This window comes from Phyllostomus hastatus, unplaced genomic scaffold (genome assembly GCF_019186645.2).
Source record: "Phyllostomus hastatus isolate PE091 unplaced genomic scaffold, TTU_PhHast_1.1 phas_scaffold_46, whole genome shotgun sequence".
Classification (NCBI taxonomy): domain Eukaryota; kingdom Metazoa; phylum Chordata; class Mammalia; order Chiroptera; family Phyllostomidae; genus Phyllostomus; species Phyllostomus hastatus.
The window spans coordinates 28,185,735-28,201,688 of record NW_025334032.1 but is presented as its reverse complement, the minus strand read 5'-3'; the positions used below and the strand labels follow the sequence as shown (position 1 = coordinate 28,201,688).

The 15,954-nt window shown below is 39.2% G+C and overlaps 1 protein-coding gene across 2 annotated transcripts in view; it reads left to right on the top strand.

Annotated features, from left to right (window-relative positions):
- NRG1 (neuregulin 1) overlaps positions 1-15,954 on the top strand; it is a 948,231-nt gene that overhangs the window by 788,135 nt on the left and 144,142 nt on the right. For both annotated transcript variants that reach the window (XM_045821528.1, XM_045821530.1), the window contains exons 2-3: positions 4,990-5,167; positions 14,639-14,760. In XM_045821528.1, coding sequence (XP_045677484.1) covers positions 4,990-5,167; positions 14,639-14,760 — 300 coding nt within the window. The remainder of the gene's footprint in view (positions 1-4,989; positions 5,168-14,638; positions 14,761-15,954) is intronic.

Here is a 15,954-nt window from a genome sequence, read left to right as displayed (position 1 = left end):
TAGGGGACTGATTAATGACATCTGTGTGGCTTTCATTAACTAACACAATTGTCAGTCCCCAATTTCCACCCTGAGAGCCACACGCAGGTGATGTCAGGCTTCTGAAAGGCTTCACGCAGGCAAGACTTCCCTGGGATCCCAGCTGAAAGCTCGCTGTTATTTGATCACATTTTGCAGGTTTCCTGGTTAGTTTGTTCAAAGCGTCGAGGCTCTTCAGATGAGCGGCACAGTCAGACGTGAAGGGTAATGACAGGAGCTGACTTTGTCTTGTCACGTCTCTTGAAGGACAGAAGCCACGACTTATCTAGCGTCGCGTGCTATCAGCCCGACGTGGCCGCACACACGCGAGTGAAAATGTGTTTCCTGTGCTTCACAGTACAGCAGCACAATATTTGATCTACCCACCGTGCCTGTATTTAAAAAATAAGTGCCCAGAGGATGATTAAATCAAGAGGATTGCTTAGATGGATGGTTCTTTTTACAAAAGTATTTCACTTTTGTGACTGATATTTATTTGCCCATTAAAATATTGGAATAAATGAACATACTGCCTGAAATTTTTATGTGATCGGAATGTAAAATAAATATTTTTGTGTTACAGCCAGTGATTTTTTTTTCCTCTACATTGTGTGACACATCAAATAAGAAAGGTAGAAGTGGACAAAAGAAACCAGACTTTTAAAGAATACCTAGTATACCTACTTGCATTGAGCTCGAGTCAGAAGAGTGTGTTTGCGATCTTTTAAAACCCTTTAAGACACTTACAGCCTGCAAAGCATGTGGCATTCCTCTCAGGGCTTTTGAGTTTCTATTTTAAAAGGCTGCTTTTCTTTGCACTTCACTGTCTGTCTCTGTTGATGCATTTCTGAGGGTGTGAACACGTTCATATTAATGTCAAGCAAGTTTGAAATAGATTTCGGCAAAGACTGCTTATAACTCGCTCCAGCATTACATTTTTTTCAGGGCGTGGAGCTGCTGCCTCTCCAGAAACGCACTGAAAGCAAAATTGTGAACTGTGGTAGACCAAATGCAAGGAAATCGCTCCGGAGATTCTTAGAACACTTATAGCACTGGAGCATTGGCTTTGCATTGTGCTTGCCTTCAACTGATTTTTAATGAGCAAACCACTTACTCTTATACAAGAATTGCAAGGCGAGTAAAAAGTTTCTATGGTTTTAAAATCCAAGTACTCAGTTAAACAAAAAGTTTAGGAACCCAAGTTTAGGACCTACTGGCCTTCGGAAGTTACACCTGGGTATTAGAGAGTACTTGGTAGAGTAGTTAGATTTTTTTTTCATGAAAGAAATGAGATTATTTCATGGGAGTAAACCATGTAACTGAGAAACACATAGACTCTTAAAATATATTAATACGTAGTTATCATTTCATAACCTAATGAAAGAAAATGTAGCCTTGAAAATTGTCTCATGGACAGATGAGAAAAAAACACTGTATAAACCACGTATGCTCAATATTGGCTTGCATTTTTGCAAAGAATCTGAAAAATAATTAGGGGTATTCTCCCAGTGTGGTTCTGCCAGAAGACAAAGAATTCATGTCATTGCCGAGCCTCCAGCATCCTTGAGTTTGGGCCCCACCAGGACTGTGTCCCCACCAGGACCGTGTGAGGAGGAACTTTGCACGGTACCTCCCTAGAAGGCACCCCTGACAGCGGAACACCCATGAACTAAGGATACAGTCGGTGGCCCTGCTGGTGGTGCACAGGTTTGTGTCTACAGGTGTGCAACCGGAGATTTGAGATAGCTCCTTCACAGCTCTTCTCTGAAAAGCTGGATGTCCTCGTGCGGTAGATGGTTTCCCCCGAAGCACATGGCAGGGACGTTATTACAAGGGGACTTCTGGGCGTGCAAAGTCAGAGGAGCTGGAAGCTTCTGCATTTTGACAGACTTGAAACTATGCACAAGAGAGAGAAACCCGGGCTTGGCAGTAGAGGTACACCAGCCCTCCAAATATTAAGAGATGTTTACACATTAGAGTCAGCTTAAAGAGTGGATATTTTAGTTAAGAAGGACCTTGTATGTAAAGGTGTCTGCCTCTTTACATCCCAGACCCTGTCTAAGGACAGAGGATATACCAGTCTTTGCACATGAACCTGAGAGGAAAGGGTAGACGTTGACCTGCCAATTTAGTGATTGTTGGAGCACCAAAGTCATGGTTATGAGGCTGAACCAGATGAGGATTTCTGTGCCATGACACTCACAGATTTTACATGAAGATATATTCTCAAGAGCTGCATTTGTAAATCATCACACACATATTTCCAAGAATCTTCTTCATGACTGAAAACTTAAGCAAGACTTTAAAAGTACTTAATGTAAGACTGAGCCTTTCATTCAAAGGCAGAAAGACCAGGTAAAAGGCAGTGGGAAAAAAGAGAAACCAAGACGGCTTTTTTTTTCTTTTTCTGTGTGTACTTTCTTGTTTGCTGAGTCATTTGGTATTTAGTTGTAGACATCATGACGTCAAAATAGTTCAGCAGATACTGTAGCCTAAGAACAGGACAGTCTTCTGCACAACCACAGTGAGTGTGGTGATCACACTGGAGAAATATAATTTTGATACAATAGTTATATTCATATTTCCCCAACAGTCCCAATACTGTCCATATCTACTTTTGTTTTCCCATAAAGCAAGATCCATTTATTGGTCATGTCCCTTTAATCTCCTCGAATCTAGATGAGTTTCACTGTCTCCTTCTGTCATTTAGGACATTGACATTTTGAAAGTCCAGACCAGTTGTTTTGTAAAATATGCGTCAATTTGAATTTGTCCAATTGTTTCCTCATGGCCGAAATCAGGATCCTTAATAAGAAAATAAGAAATAAATGAAGACAAGAGAGTGGGGGTGGAGGATGAAAGGAAAGGAAAAATAGATGCAAATGGCATGAAAATTATTTACTCAAAGTAAAGAAACCAGCCTAGTCAATTTTTGTTTAGACTATATTGATAAGCACATGTGTGTATGGAGTAGGCAAAGGGATAAACCTTGAGAGTTTTGCTCTTGTGTGCCAGTTATAAAACAACAACCAAAACCACCTCTGCCCCCAAATCAAGCTAGTTCTTTTACTCTATGAATAAATAATGAGGACATTTATTTTTCTTAACATATATGTAAGCCAGTTTACTTGGTGCCATTTAATTCCCCCAAATTTATTTCTTTAAAACACTTCGCCAGGCTTAAAAAATTGAAAATGATCTTAAAGAGTTTATAGCAATGGACAGACACTATTCCAGATGGATGAGAATTTAGTTTGTTTTTAAAAACCCCCACAACAAAGATTCATGAACCACATCTTGAAACGAAGACTCCTATGAAATCTGTTCAGGAAATACATCTTATTTTCAAGCTGTCAGACAAAACTGTCAGGTATCAAAGGCTGAGAACAGCTGAACTACGTTTTCTAACTTGCCGCTGCGTCTCCACACCCAGTGCCTGCTTCTCCACCCCATCTCCCGGCCTCCGAATAAATAAAGGGGGAGGGAAGGTGTCTTTGTAGGAGCACTGACGAGAAATCACAACGTCCGGATGGCTTTCACTCTGATTTATCGGAACCTCTATCTGCTCATTCCTGACATCTTTTTTGATTTACTTGGTGAGCGCAGAGTTGTAGAAACACAAGCATACCCTGAGTAGGAACGACCCCCGTTTCCTGTTCGTGTCTAGAGCGGCTCTGATTGCTGACCTTGGAGTCCCCGTCGGGTACCCAGTGAGCGATTGGGCGCTGCGTCAGGGAGCTGCGCTCTCATTTGTCTGCGTTTTGTTTTTGTGGGACGTGCTGTTGATTGCTGAACTTGAGCCGAGGTAGATTTGTAGTTGGCTTTTCGAAGACTCAGTGGACACGGAGTTGCTGAGATCTCAATTTCTGTGACGGGGATTGTTAAATGGAGTGTTGTGTGCAGAGGAAAGTCCATTCATTATTCTTTTATGGTTAAACTGTTTTATTGGGGACAAGTGGGAATGCTGTATAGAACCGTATGGCAAACCACCACATGTGCCTGCTGCCTTGTTTCCACAATGGTCAACTTCTTGGGAAATTTGTTTCATTTTTAGGCCTATTCATTCCCTACCACCATTTTATTTTGAAGCAAATCTCAGATACTATAACAGTTTGCCCAATACTATTTCGGTAGAGAAAAGAGACTTTTTTAAGCAGTCTTGCTTAAAATAAGAATGGTATATAGGTGTTCAGTGTAAAGTATTCTACAAGTTAATGCATAATCTGAGCACTCCCAGTCTCTTTGGAGAAGATTTAGAAGGGCTAAATGCAGCCAAAATGATCATTTGACGCGAGTGTGGTGGTCATCTGGAATAGTCATACAGTGTCTCATGGAGCAGCAACTGTAGGTCCAATTAAAGAGTGATGTCACTGAAGAATTACTGTCTTGGGGAAAGGAGGGTTGTTAAGATTTATGAGTTCTATTTGTTCTTTCCCTTAATGATAGGATCATCTAACCCTGATTCTCCAGAAAATTGTAACCGTGGAGAAGTCAGTTACTTACCTGTCTCTGAAATTACACTTCTCCACTTAAAACACGGACGAGACGCCTGTCGCACCTGTCCGCAGGACTGCGGTGCAGACCAGTTGTGCTCTGGGAATACGAAACATGCCCAGTTGTGTATTCTCCTTCAGCACAGGTTTTGTTTGTTCAAATGACCACTTTTCAGGATTTTTAACAGTACCAGAGAATGTAAGGACCGAGGAAATAAGTATCTAGAATATTAGTAAAGAATTTTACAATCTAGGCTCTCTTTTTACCCACCCACTCCCAGGTATATTTTGTTTTGGCGTTTTAATCTTTAAGTTGAGATACATTTTAGCTGGCGACCCCCCACCCTCACCCCCATTTCTATCTCTTCCTTAGATGGTAAAATCTTTGGGAATAGTGTCTTGATCCGACTCACCCAAAACTGGTATTTCTCTTCAACAGATTACCAGGTTATCAAAACGTTTTTCTCTCTCTTTTCAGCCTTGCCTCTCCGATTGAAAGAGATGAGAAGCCAGGAGTCCGCAGCAGGCTCTAAGCTAGTGCTCCGGTGTGAGACCATTTCTGAATATTCCTCTCTCAGATTCAAATGGTTCAAGAATGGGAATGAATTAAACCGAAAGAACAAACCACAGAACATCAAGATACAAAAACGGCCAGGGTAAGTTACTGCATGTAACAGCAGAGGCAAATGCTTACAGCTTAATAAAGAAACATCAATTTGTCAAAAACATGCTATGCAATAAATGAAAAGATTTTCATGGCATAATGACCAAAAATTGTGTCATTGTACAGGAAGGATTTAGAAGTTTCTTATTCTTAGAACTGCTGGACGAGGATAGGAAAGGATGGATGTGGAAAAACCACAGCGTGGGGGTGGATAGAAGGAAGGGACGAGAGAAGATGGGGTTAATGGTAGCTGGTGTAACAGTAATCGGTTAGAACCCAAAGTTCAATTTCAAAATAAGACAGATGATGTTTAGAGTACCAAGGCCTTACACAAACAAAATCCCAATTTTATTATTTATCAATAGCTCAGTGAATTACTTGGACTTACAGAAATAGTTAGAATGTAATTGGTTGAATTTGAACTATTTTCAGGTGAGAAATGAACACATAAAACTACACCTAATAAGTAATCTTAACTGACAAGTGTATTCTACTACATCACTGCTATAGCAGATTCACAAAGCAGGGAATCCTGAGCGGCAAGAATATTAAGTTTCCGCGGCCTCCCTGAGGGGTCCGTACTTGAAGGGCATGTGATCCCCACAGCATCTTGGTAGATGTGATCTGTGCCTACTCTAAAATGATGCTCCATTTTTTAATCCCTACACTCTTCATAAATATTTCATTATTTAAGAACTCTCTCTTCTAATATCAAACTGCATTTTGAAATTAACGAAGAGTATTTGGGGTTTTTGCTTAGAAACATCCTTTAGTCACTGGGGCATGTAGAATGGTGGTTCCAAGCTCAAAGCTTACTCACACTTCGGAGGATTCCAGGAATTCCCAGGGATGGTAAGAGAAGCACCAACGAAAGAATCTTCCCCCATACTTTGATGTCACAGGACAGCAACCAAAAGGTTGCCACACACTCCTGAGCAAGAGAAAGCAGGGGGATTATAATGGAAATTTTGTTTCATTTTGCCAAAATGTTTAATTGCTGTAATAATTATAGTTACGGATTTCCCTCCCTGGTTTCCATGGTTTTATTAACTATATTGATCATTCTTGTGACTGTGTCTTGTTACTTACAAGTAAGTAACAAGTATAATAAAGTGTGGGGGAAAGAATGGGTATCACTCTCTACAGTGGGGTGGTACTTCAGAGATTACAAAAAATACTGTAAAATACTGTAAAATATTATGCATAAAGTGTTATTATGCATAATATTTTTATTATGACATTTCCATAGGTAGTAAGGGCAGTTGAACCAGGGCATGGTAGCTAATCTTGCAGACTAAGAAATCAAGGGTTAAAAAGCATTGTGCCTTGCCTTGAATCACACAACTAGTAAGACTAAGCTGAAATACAAATCTGTTTCTTGGATTTCTTAATGCTTCCTTCCCTCTTTGGAAGAACACACATGGTGTTTAATAGCACATGCATGTGGGGAGGGGAAGAGAGAGAGTAAATTGAAAAAATAAGTATGATATTTATGGAGAAGTTAAAAATACTTTTGGATAGATTTTGGTATCCGTTTTGTTTTTCATCAAATAGACAAGTTAGTAGAAATTAAGTTATCTTCCCAGGCAGAGTAATGTCCCCTTCATTTCTACGTGTCTGTCAGATGATACTGATGATGTTTAAGTGCCCGTGAAAGGGTTTCTGCTGGAACCGTGGAGACATGGAGGCACCGTAGGTTGATATCTTTACAACCGGGGGTCATCAGACTATGCAGAGATTACCTAGTTCAGACTTCCATGAAACACGGGAGTCCCACTGATCCTGCAATAAAACACAGTTGGCCTGGGGAGCTTCGGGATTGTTAAGCAGCCCTTCAGTTTAACAAGTAGTGATCTTTTAGAAAATGATGAGTTATATTGCAGTAAATTCTACTCTATCATAAGTCAAGATTGAATTAGGGACATGAAATGTCTAGCACATCCTATCAGACAATAAAGCTAAGTGCCACGTTAGTTGTAGGTCGTTCGCATGAAGTGCCGTAGGCGTTGAGAAGCAGGGAGACCCTGAGAGCTTCAGCAGTAGCCGTGAGAGGGCAGATTTGACTCTGCTGCCGGGAGAGGGTCCCCCTGGCGGGGTGGGTGAGGGTGTGGGCAGTTCCAGAGAAGAGCAGGAGTCCCAGTCAGAAGCAGGCCCTGTTTGGAGGCCAAGCCAGTTGGGGCAGTGGGTGAGTGGATGGGAATTTTACCCTTTATCAGACAAGTTGCTGTGTATGAGACCCTGGGCTAGATGCTGGGTATGCAGAGGTAAACAAGACCTGCTCCCCATTAAGAGGCTTGGTCTAGAAGGGAGAGAAATGTGAACAGTTATAGTAGTCAGTTTTAAGTTGCACAATGCTAATAATGGTGAGATGCTGAAGAAAGAGGCTAATGCAGAAGAGGGAGGGGCCCCAGTCAGGGGCAGAGGTGGCTTCCTAGAAATTCTAGAAGGGGAGGGGGAAGGGAGGGAGGAAAGAGAGGTTTATCCAGGCTGTAGGAACAGAACAAAGCATCTGTAGACTGCAAGCGTCTGTACGGGGAGGCCCAGAGAGAGGTAAATGAAGTTGGGTAGATAATGTGAAAATAAGGAACAACAACAACAAAAAGAAGTGAGCTGCTTAGAATACAGACAGTTTTGAAAGAGTCCTTTTTTTTTGCATTAAAGAGGCCATTTGCTACATGGCTTGGATGACATATGAAAGTGTCATTAGTATTCAGAAAAGCATGTTCATATTGGCTCCATAGGTCCAGACAGCTAAGAGCACTGGCTACATATTAATAAAATCCCATTATGCCAGATAGGCCAGTGTTCAGGAATCGCTTCTTTTAAACAGTAGCCTTGCTGGAAAGATGTAAGTGGAAAAAAAAAGACATTTTATTCCAGATATGTAACTATATATTACTCTTAGAAGAACATTTGACATGTTTGATCTAAAAATAAGACATCTTGTGTAAAGTGGACAGCTGTTTGATAAATAATCAGCTTATCAGATTTCAGAACTGGGCAATCATTAATTTCTGAAGCTTTATGTTTTAAAAAAAATTAGACTTGTCACTTTTTCTTAAGTTTAAGGGAACAAACTGAATCTAAATGTAATTAACACTTACAAGGTGCTCTATTATTTCAAGGTGTCTTTACAGAAGAGGGTGACTACTGTTGTTATTATACCCACTTAAAATTAAGATCCCGAGAATGAAGGGTGTTTCTGCTTGGACATCTCATGTTCATGAGTGATAAAGCTTAGCTGTGAAATTGGGCTGGCTCCCTGTCACATGTCCTCTAACAAATACTTGTGATTTTGGTATCTACAATAAAGTCACAACACAGGGCCAGGAACGTGTCTAGAGTGGAGCCTTAAATAAAAACATTTGTATTTTTCAGTTTTATCTGCATATGTGTAATTTTTTATTACCAAGATCTTCAAAATATTAATGGCCTGCAGTGGTTACTTACTTAGTTGCTTGACTTAAGCTTCATCTTTCTATACTTTGGCAAAGGGGCCAAGAAGCAATGAACTTTACCTTTAGATGGTGATCACCCAGCAGAGGTGAATTTTAGTGTGAGGTTTAGGGTTTCTCTGGCATTCTCTTTATTTAAGTCAAACGTTGACTCTTTTCTAGTCCTCAGTCTAAGGTTTCTTTTTCACATTTTATAATCTGTATTGTTCATAGCAGCCAGAATTTCCTTTTAATCCCTTAGTGTTATGAAAAGCTTTCAAACCAATATGCAACTTTTATTATTTTGTAATATAAAGTCTTATCTCCCTTCTGCCCCTGCTCCAACTAATAAACTGCATTCCTACATGTTCTTCCTATGATTCTGAGTTCACATCTGAGACTTTGTTTGTTTTATTTGGCCAAGCAAAGTGTGGGACCAATTAAAAGAAATGGGAACTGCCCCAGTGGTATATGTCTGCTTGTTCCTTTGTTCTTGTTTCCTTTGCCTGGCGAATGATCTTGATGAAGAAACTGGTTAAAGAGCTCAGTGTGTGGAGATTCGTATTTGGGGCTGTCAGATTGGCCTCATTTCAGTATCTGCTCTCTATTAGCCACATCGAAGGCTGAGTTCCTGTTGCCTGTTATGGCGCACACTTTTGGGTGCCCTTAAATTTGTCTCAGCTCTTCGTTTCTGCTCTTACATTTTTTAAAAGATTTTATTTTTATTTATTTTTAGAGAGGGAATGGAGGGAGAAAGAGAGAGAGACAGAGAGAAATATCAATGTGCGGTTGCTGGGGGTCATGGCTTGCAGCCCAGGCATGTACCCTGACTGGGAATCAAACCTGCGACACTTTGGTTCGCAGCCCATGCTCAATCCACTGAGCTACGCCAGCCAGGGCTCTGCTCTTACATTTTGAATTTTGTTTAGAATCAGCTCTCTTCGTTTGATCAAATTTAACATTAAAAAATTTTATTTCTCCTGTTGTTAATTGTTGCAGGCTTTTTTCTCTGTAACAGAAAAAGTTTATACTTAATCCCTTCTCTAGCTTAGCAGCTCTGAAAGGTCGTTTTAACTTTATATGTAAGAAAATCTCAAATTCTTTCATATAAAATGGGGATACCAAGTGCCTATTGCATATGCTTTATGCGAGGCATTTGGGGCAGTGCCGGGTTCTATGTAGTGTAATAATTACTGTCAATTCTACAGTATCTGAAGCTGTGTTGACATGCACACACATACATGTGCACACACAGAGCTCATACGTGATTCTTTAGAGATCAGAGCAATAACAATGGATTACATAAACTGACCCCCCTATACATTTAACTTGTCTTGGCATGGAAGCTAGAGTGGAAAAATCTAGCTAAATAAGAAAAATGAGGTAATAAGTATTGGAGCCATGAATCCATCTTGTTAGTGAGCACTTATTATTGAAGGAGCATTGTTTGCATTTCCATACAAAAGAAGAAAAGGAAATTAATATTTAGAACTTATTTACAAATCAGTTTGTATTAGTTTATTTTTATGTTGTGTTTTCACATCTCAAAGGTAGTGTGTGCTTATTGTAAAAAATCTAAACATTGCAGGAATGTAGAATGTAATTATGATAATAGCTAACATTATCAGGAGCTTACCATATTTTTGGAGACAACTGTACTTGAACAACAATAAAAAATAATTTAAAAAATGGTAAAAAGACAAATTAAAAATAAGAAGCTTACCACATTCCAAGCATTGTTTTAAACACTTTACATAAACTAACTCTTTTGATACTTTTAGAAAACAAAAATCCACCAAAATATCAAGCCCTCCCAGATTCCCAGATAACTCATCAATTAAAGAGTAAAAAGTTAATTTTATGATTGGAAGGGAATTTTGCTAATGTTGTACAAGTTAACATCCTTCCTGCAGACTGTATATGGGGAGCTGTTGAGAGTAAAGCAAAACTGTTGTATCTGTTCTTATCAAAGCCCCAGATTGTTGCAATATATGATTTTCAGATGTTTATTTCTATGCTCTTGCTATAGTGCTTCCCATTCCTTGTCTTAAGACACAAGGATTGAAGAATCTCGTAGTTACATATACAATGAACGTTTGAAGGCACCCTAATCACGAGCACCTAGATCTGTATTTTTTCCCTTGGTCCCTGGAAAATCTTAAGGTTCCATTGGGTGGAAAGAAGGGTGGCCAGCCACCTTGGCCTGAACACTTTTCTCTTTAACGCATTTTTAAATATAAGGCTCTGACTTAAGTTTTCATTTTAAAATACGATTTTTTCCCAAAAGTGACTGAAACCACTGATCTAATTTAATCTTTCTCTGCATAGAGGGATTCTTGTTAAGAGTATGCCTGACAGGTGGTTATCCAGACTTCCGTCTTTCCGAAGAAGAAAACCGAACTCTTTCACAAGCTCCCCATTCCCTTAAAACAGGCCTTCTTTGTTCCTCTAAGATACAATTCTCCTTCAAGAGCTTCTCCAAATAATTTCCTTTCCTAGATGACAGCCATGAAACGTATTAAAGTAGCCCCCCCCACCCCCGCTGTCTTGTTTGTAACTGCCTGCCGGTGGGACTTTTGTTTCTTTAACAGAATCTCCTCTGTGCCCTCTTCAATTCCGACCACCCTCTTCTAAAGTCCTCTAGATATTGACATTTTTTCATCAAATACCACTTCAAAACGTAACTCAATACTCTAGATGAGATCCAGCCTGTGAGCAGTGTGTTGAGACTTTTATCCAATTTGATTTATGTTGTTTTTATATTGATTTGACCAAGCACTGCATTTCTTTCTTTTTCTTTTTTATTTTATTACTTGTTTAAAATGGAGTAATGTTAAACACATGACTAATTTCTTTTTTTTCTGTATGTATTGTTGTTAAGGCATGTCTCTTTTAACCTGTATTTCTGCCACCAATTTTTGAACCTGAATGTATGTGTTAGGCTTATGGTGATTGGAGTGAATCTTGGTCTTGGCCCATTGATGTTCAGTGGGAGAATTCCCAAGGGTGATCTCGATAGAAAGGGTTTCTTAGCACATGTCCTGCCTGTCTTAGAAATTAATAGCACATATTTGTGTAGAAATATGTTTAATTTTGTTTAATGCAATGTTTAAATGAGCATAGAAAACTTTTCTTTTTCTTTTTTCATGTTCTTTCTCCCTTTTTAAAGCATAACATTTATTTACGTTACTTGGAATAGTATTCCAGAAAGCAATGCCCATGTCTATTGGGGGAATTTTGATTTTAAGAACCATCCTTTTAAGAATATGTTCTATAAGTTTGATTACCATGTTTCTTATAGTTTGACTCAGTTCAGGAATTAAAATAATAATGGCACAGGGTCAAGAAAGAATCTTCACATATCATAAAAGACTCTTCCTAGATTTAGATAGATAAGAATTAGAAGGAGTATTCTTGGAATTGCAATAATCTTGGGTGTTGTACATTTTTAGAATGTTGGTTTAATTATCTCATTTCAGAGTTTTGGGGCTTAACCAAAAAAATGCTGTTATCTTATTTTAGGAATTCACTTTTTAGTCTGTGTTGAAAACAAGGATATTCCAATCCTGATATTCTTTGTAATTTATCTGTCAGTTATTGTTAGTGGTTCCATGGTTGTAAATGAAAATTCTTTCTGCTAGGTATGCTACTTTGGAATGGGCAAGCTTATTGTAGCATTTGTTACATTGTTTCTCATTTTCCTTCATGGGTGTTATGAAGAAAACTTGTCATGTATGAACAAAGTATACAAATAGCTGATAATATATTTTAAAAGCACTAGATTTGAATACCCCAAACCAGGCTTAAATCTTAACAGAACTTGACAGGGAGTAAATATCCTAATATTGTTTATTTTGATAATTTTAAGAGTTGTTACATTTTATTATTAAATCTTAATATCTACTTGCCAAGGTGCTTGCCATCAAAATGCTCTATTTTGGTTTATAAAGATATACTTTAGGGAAACTTTTCTATGAATAACCTCTCTGATTAATATGTGAATATCCCTGTTTAAATGGCCCTTGGGTCTTCCCCTTTTGCACAGATAAACAAGGTCCTGGTTAGATCAGGCCCACTTCTGATCAACTGTGTTCTGCAGACCATTATTAGATGAGCTATGTGAATGACAAGGACTCCATGGTCAAATAAGTTTGAGAGAAACTAAATAATGTATTTCCCTTTTGGAGAGTCAGAATACATTAGCATATTAAAAACTTTGAGAAATCACGTAGGATTTAAAAAAATCAACAAAAAAATAGAAGCCTACCTTTGTTTAACCTGATGTCTTGTAACCTTATTTGAGCAAACTACACTGTTTTGTTTTTGTTTTGTTTTCTCAAGTTTATATGTCGGCATTGTTCTGAGTCACACACAGCTCAGGAAGTTCATTTGCAACCCACTTGCTGGATTGGCTCTTGCTGCCCTTGCCCTGGACTACCTCCTTCTGTCTCCGCCCTCTTCCTGTGGTGCCCTTCTTTCCTGCAGCCAATGGGAGGAACACTGTGTCTGGCAGAGAGCTTAAGTGGGGACATCCAGATATTTTCTTCATGTATTCACACATATTTCTAATAATGTTTGAGGATGCACCAAGGACAATGCAGTGGTATAGAGATGGCACACATGGGGCTACCGAGAAGTTTAAATTATGGACTCCCCCTTTAAAGTGTGTATATACCGACTTCAGAGATAGGACACACCACAGGCACCATGGGGTCATGAGAGAGGTATGCAGAGCTGTCAGAATTTAGGCCAAGGAGAGAGCAGCTCCAGCTACGTGGTTGTGGAAGTCTTATGAAGGAATTGACACTCGAGGTGGTTTTCCTGTGATGTCAGCTAATATCTTGATAGTTGGGTTCAGGGGGTCCCAAATCGAGGCCAGAGCACCAGGATGGAAGATGGCAAGACTTACATGCAGAATGGGGTGGGTGGTTCAGTTTGACAGACTGGAGGAGAATAGTAGGAATTAAATTTGGAATAAGCATTCTAATTTAATTAATACTATTTTATGGCAAATGAGCAGAACATTCACTAGAAAACTAGGAGGGTGTAATTTATGGGAGGTTTGCATATAATTCTGAATTGCTGTCTTTGCTTCCTGCCCTCTTTTCTTGATGTTGTTGTTTTCCTTTCGGGAGACCAGGTGGTCGGTACCAGGCTCGAGTACACAAAGATGCTTTAAGAGGCTTTCTGTTGTAATGGTAACTTTATCCTATTAAAAATAGTTACAGAAAAAATAGAATAAAAGGCTTTAGTAAATGCTGAGCCAATCCCAGCATTTCTGAGGTTTTAAATCATACAGACTATGTAAATGATAGGCAATGTGCAACAGTAGACCAGAGACAAATGCAATCGCAATGCTGCCCATGTTCCCAGAGAGTCCTGGGTACCGATTTATTGTGCAGAGTTTTATAAAAGTGTGTGCTATTATTGCATGAGTATTTATTCCATCACTAAGAACAGTCTGTGAGGTACTATGCTTCTAGCAATGAGCGTCTTAAAGAAGGAGACAGATTCCCTTTCTTTTGGAAGTGATAAACCCTTTTCATTCAGAATTAACATAGTTCCTGATATTACTCTACTAAGAAAAGAGGAGCAGAGCATTTTAATCTATTCTGGCCTTAAGTGTCTGCCCTCACCAGATTTGGAAGAAATGATTTTATACTTTTTTCCTTTCTGAAATGGCAGGTGACATTTAGAAATAGAGAGGAAAGAACATTTACCAGTTGAGTTGAGGAAAAAATCTGAGGCATAATGGTGGTGGTAAAGGAATGCAAAGAAAAATTAAACTTCTTTTAAATTCCTGATCTGAGTGATAAAATGAAGACTATGCCCATGGTTTAATTTCAATGCGATGTGTCTCACTTTTACTCTTGGTAAAATACATCTCTGTACTGGGAAGCTGTGTTTAATGTGGTGTGCACAGTGGGGAGGGGGTGTTTGAGGACTCTGAAACTGCAGAGAAATATATTTTGATGATCATTGTATTTCTGTAAAATATACTTACAACCCCTTTGGTTCTGATCTTATAGGAAGTCAGAACTTCGCATTAACAAAGCATCACTGGCTGACTCTGGAGAATATATGTGCCAGGTGATCAGCAAGTTAGGAAATGACAGTGCCTCTGCCAACATCACCATTGTGGACTCGAATGGTAAGAGATGCCCTACTACATCCTGTTTCTCAGTCTGTCAGAGGAGTAATCGAGATCTGTGGTAAGACTTGTAATAAACTGCTGTGTTAAGTAGCATTGTGAACAAATAAAACCATATGCTTCAACTATCTTGTACGTTCTCCAGAAAGCTCTACTCCCTGAGCTTATATAGACCTGAAATATGCACAGATTTTTTTTTACAGGATTTGATAAAGCCATGAATGACAGAGGATAAGACTGGCCACTCAAAGGAAGGATTTGTACCTCCCATTGAATTAGTTGGGGAGGGCAGTCAAGTCTTTAGCTCTATCAGCAACAGAATATGTATGTATGTGTGTGTATTTATTACAGAATGCATATGTATATACAGAATTTATGTATTCTGTATATATTTACATATATGTATTATGTGTAAATGCATGTACATTGTATGTGTAAACAATACAATCTTCACTTAGTCTTGGCAATTCTTATGTGTTTAGATATATTTGTACTACATCTAACTCAAGGTAGTAGAAAGTTAAATCTATTAGTTTTTTTCTTTTTAGGCCCATTAATTCTGAAATTAGGAGAGTCTAGGCAAAGCCTTTCTTTACTGAGTATAGGCTTTAGCTTCTGCTTCCTGGAGAACAGTGCCCAGGGACATTTGCTCAGCAAGTGACTTGGGGGTACCCGTTGCCGCCTACCCTCTGACAACATCTCTGTGTTCTCTGAGGAAAGTGAAAGACCCACCGCTGGTGGCTGTCTGTCCGGGACACCCCAACGCTGCTTCATTGGATGGAGTCATCCACAGAAGCTGACAGTGCCCTGGCAGCGAGTGTCTAAATCTCTTGAAATAGTGGGTACTGCTTTTTCTTTATGAAAGTGGCACTTCATCGCTGTCTTTGCCAGCCCTGTCATCTGTGATAAAACCAAGCCCGTTGCACTGCTCCTGGGCCATAGACCGATGACTAAGTATGTCCCCTGCAAAGGCCTGACCTCATAAGGTGATAGTGTAAAAATGCTAGTCCCGAAACGGAAGAGTAAAAATAACTTGAAGGAACAACTCCAATAGGAGACCGATATACGTAGTTTGTGTCAGTTGACTTAATAGGATGGATAGAAAGGAGTGAGATAAAAATATGGAAGGGGAAGGGTCATCAAGGAACATGTATAAAGGACCCATGGACAAAGCCAAAAGCGGGTAGGATTGAG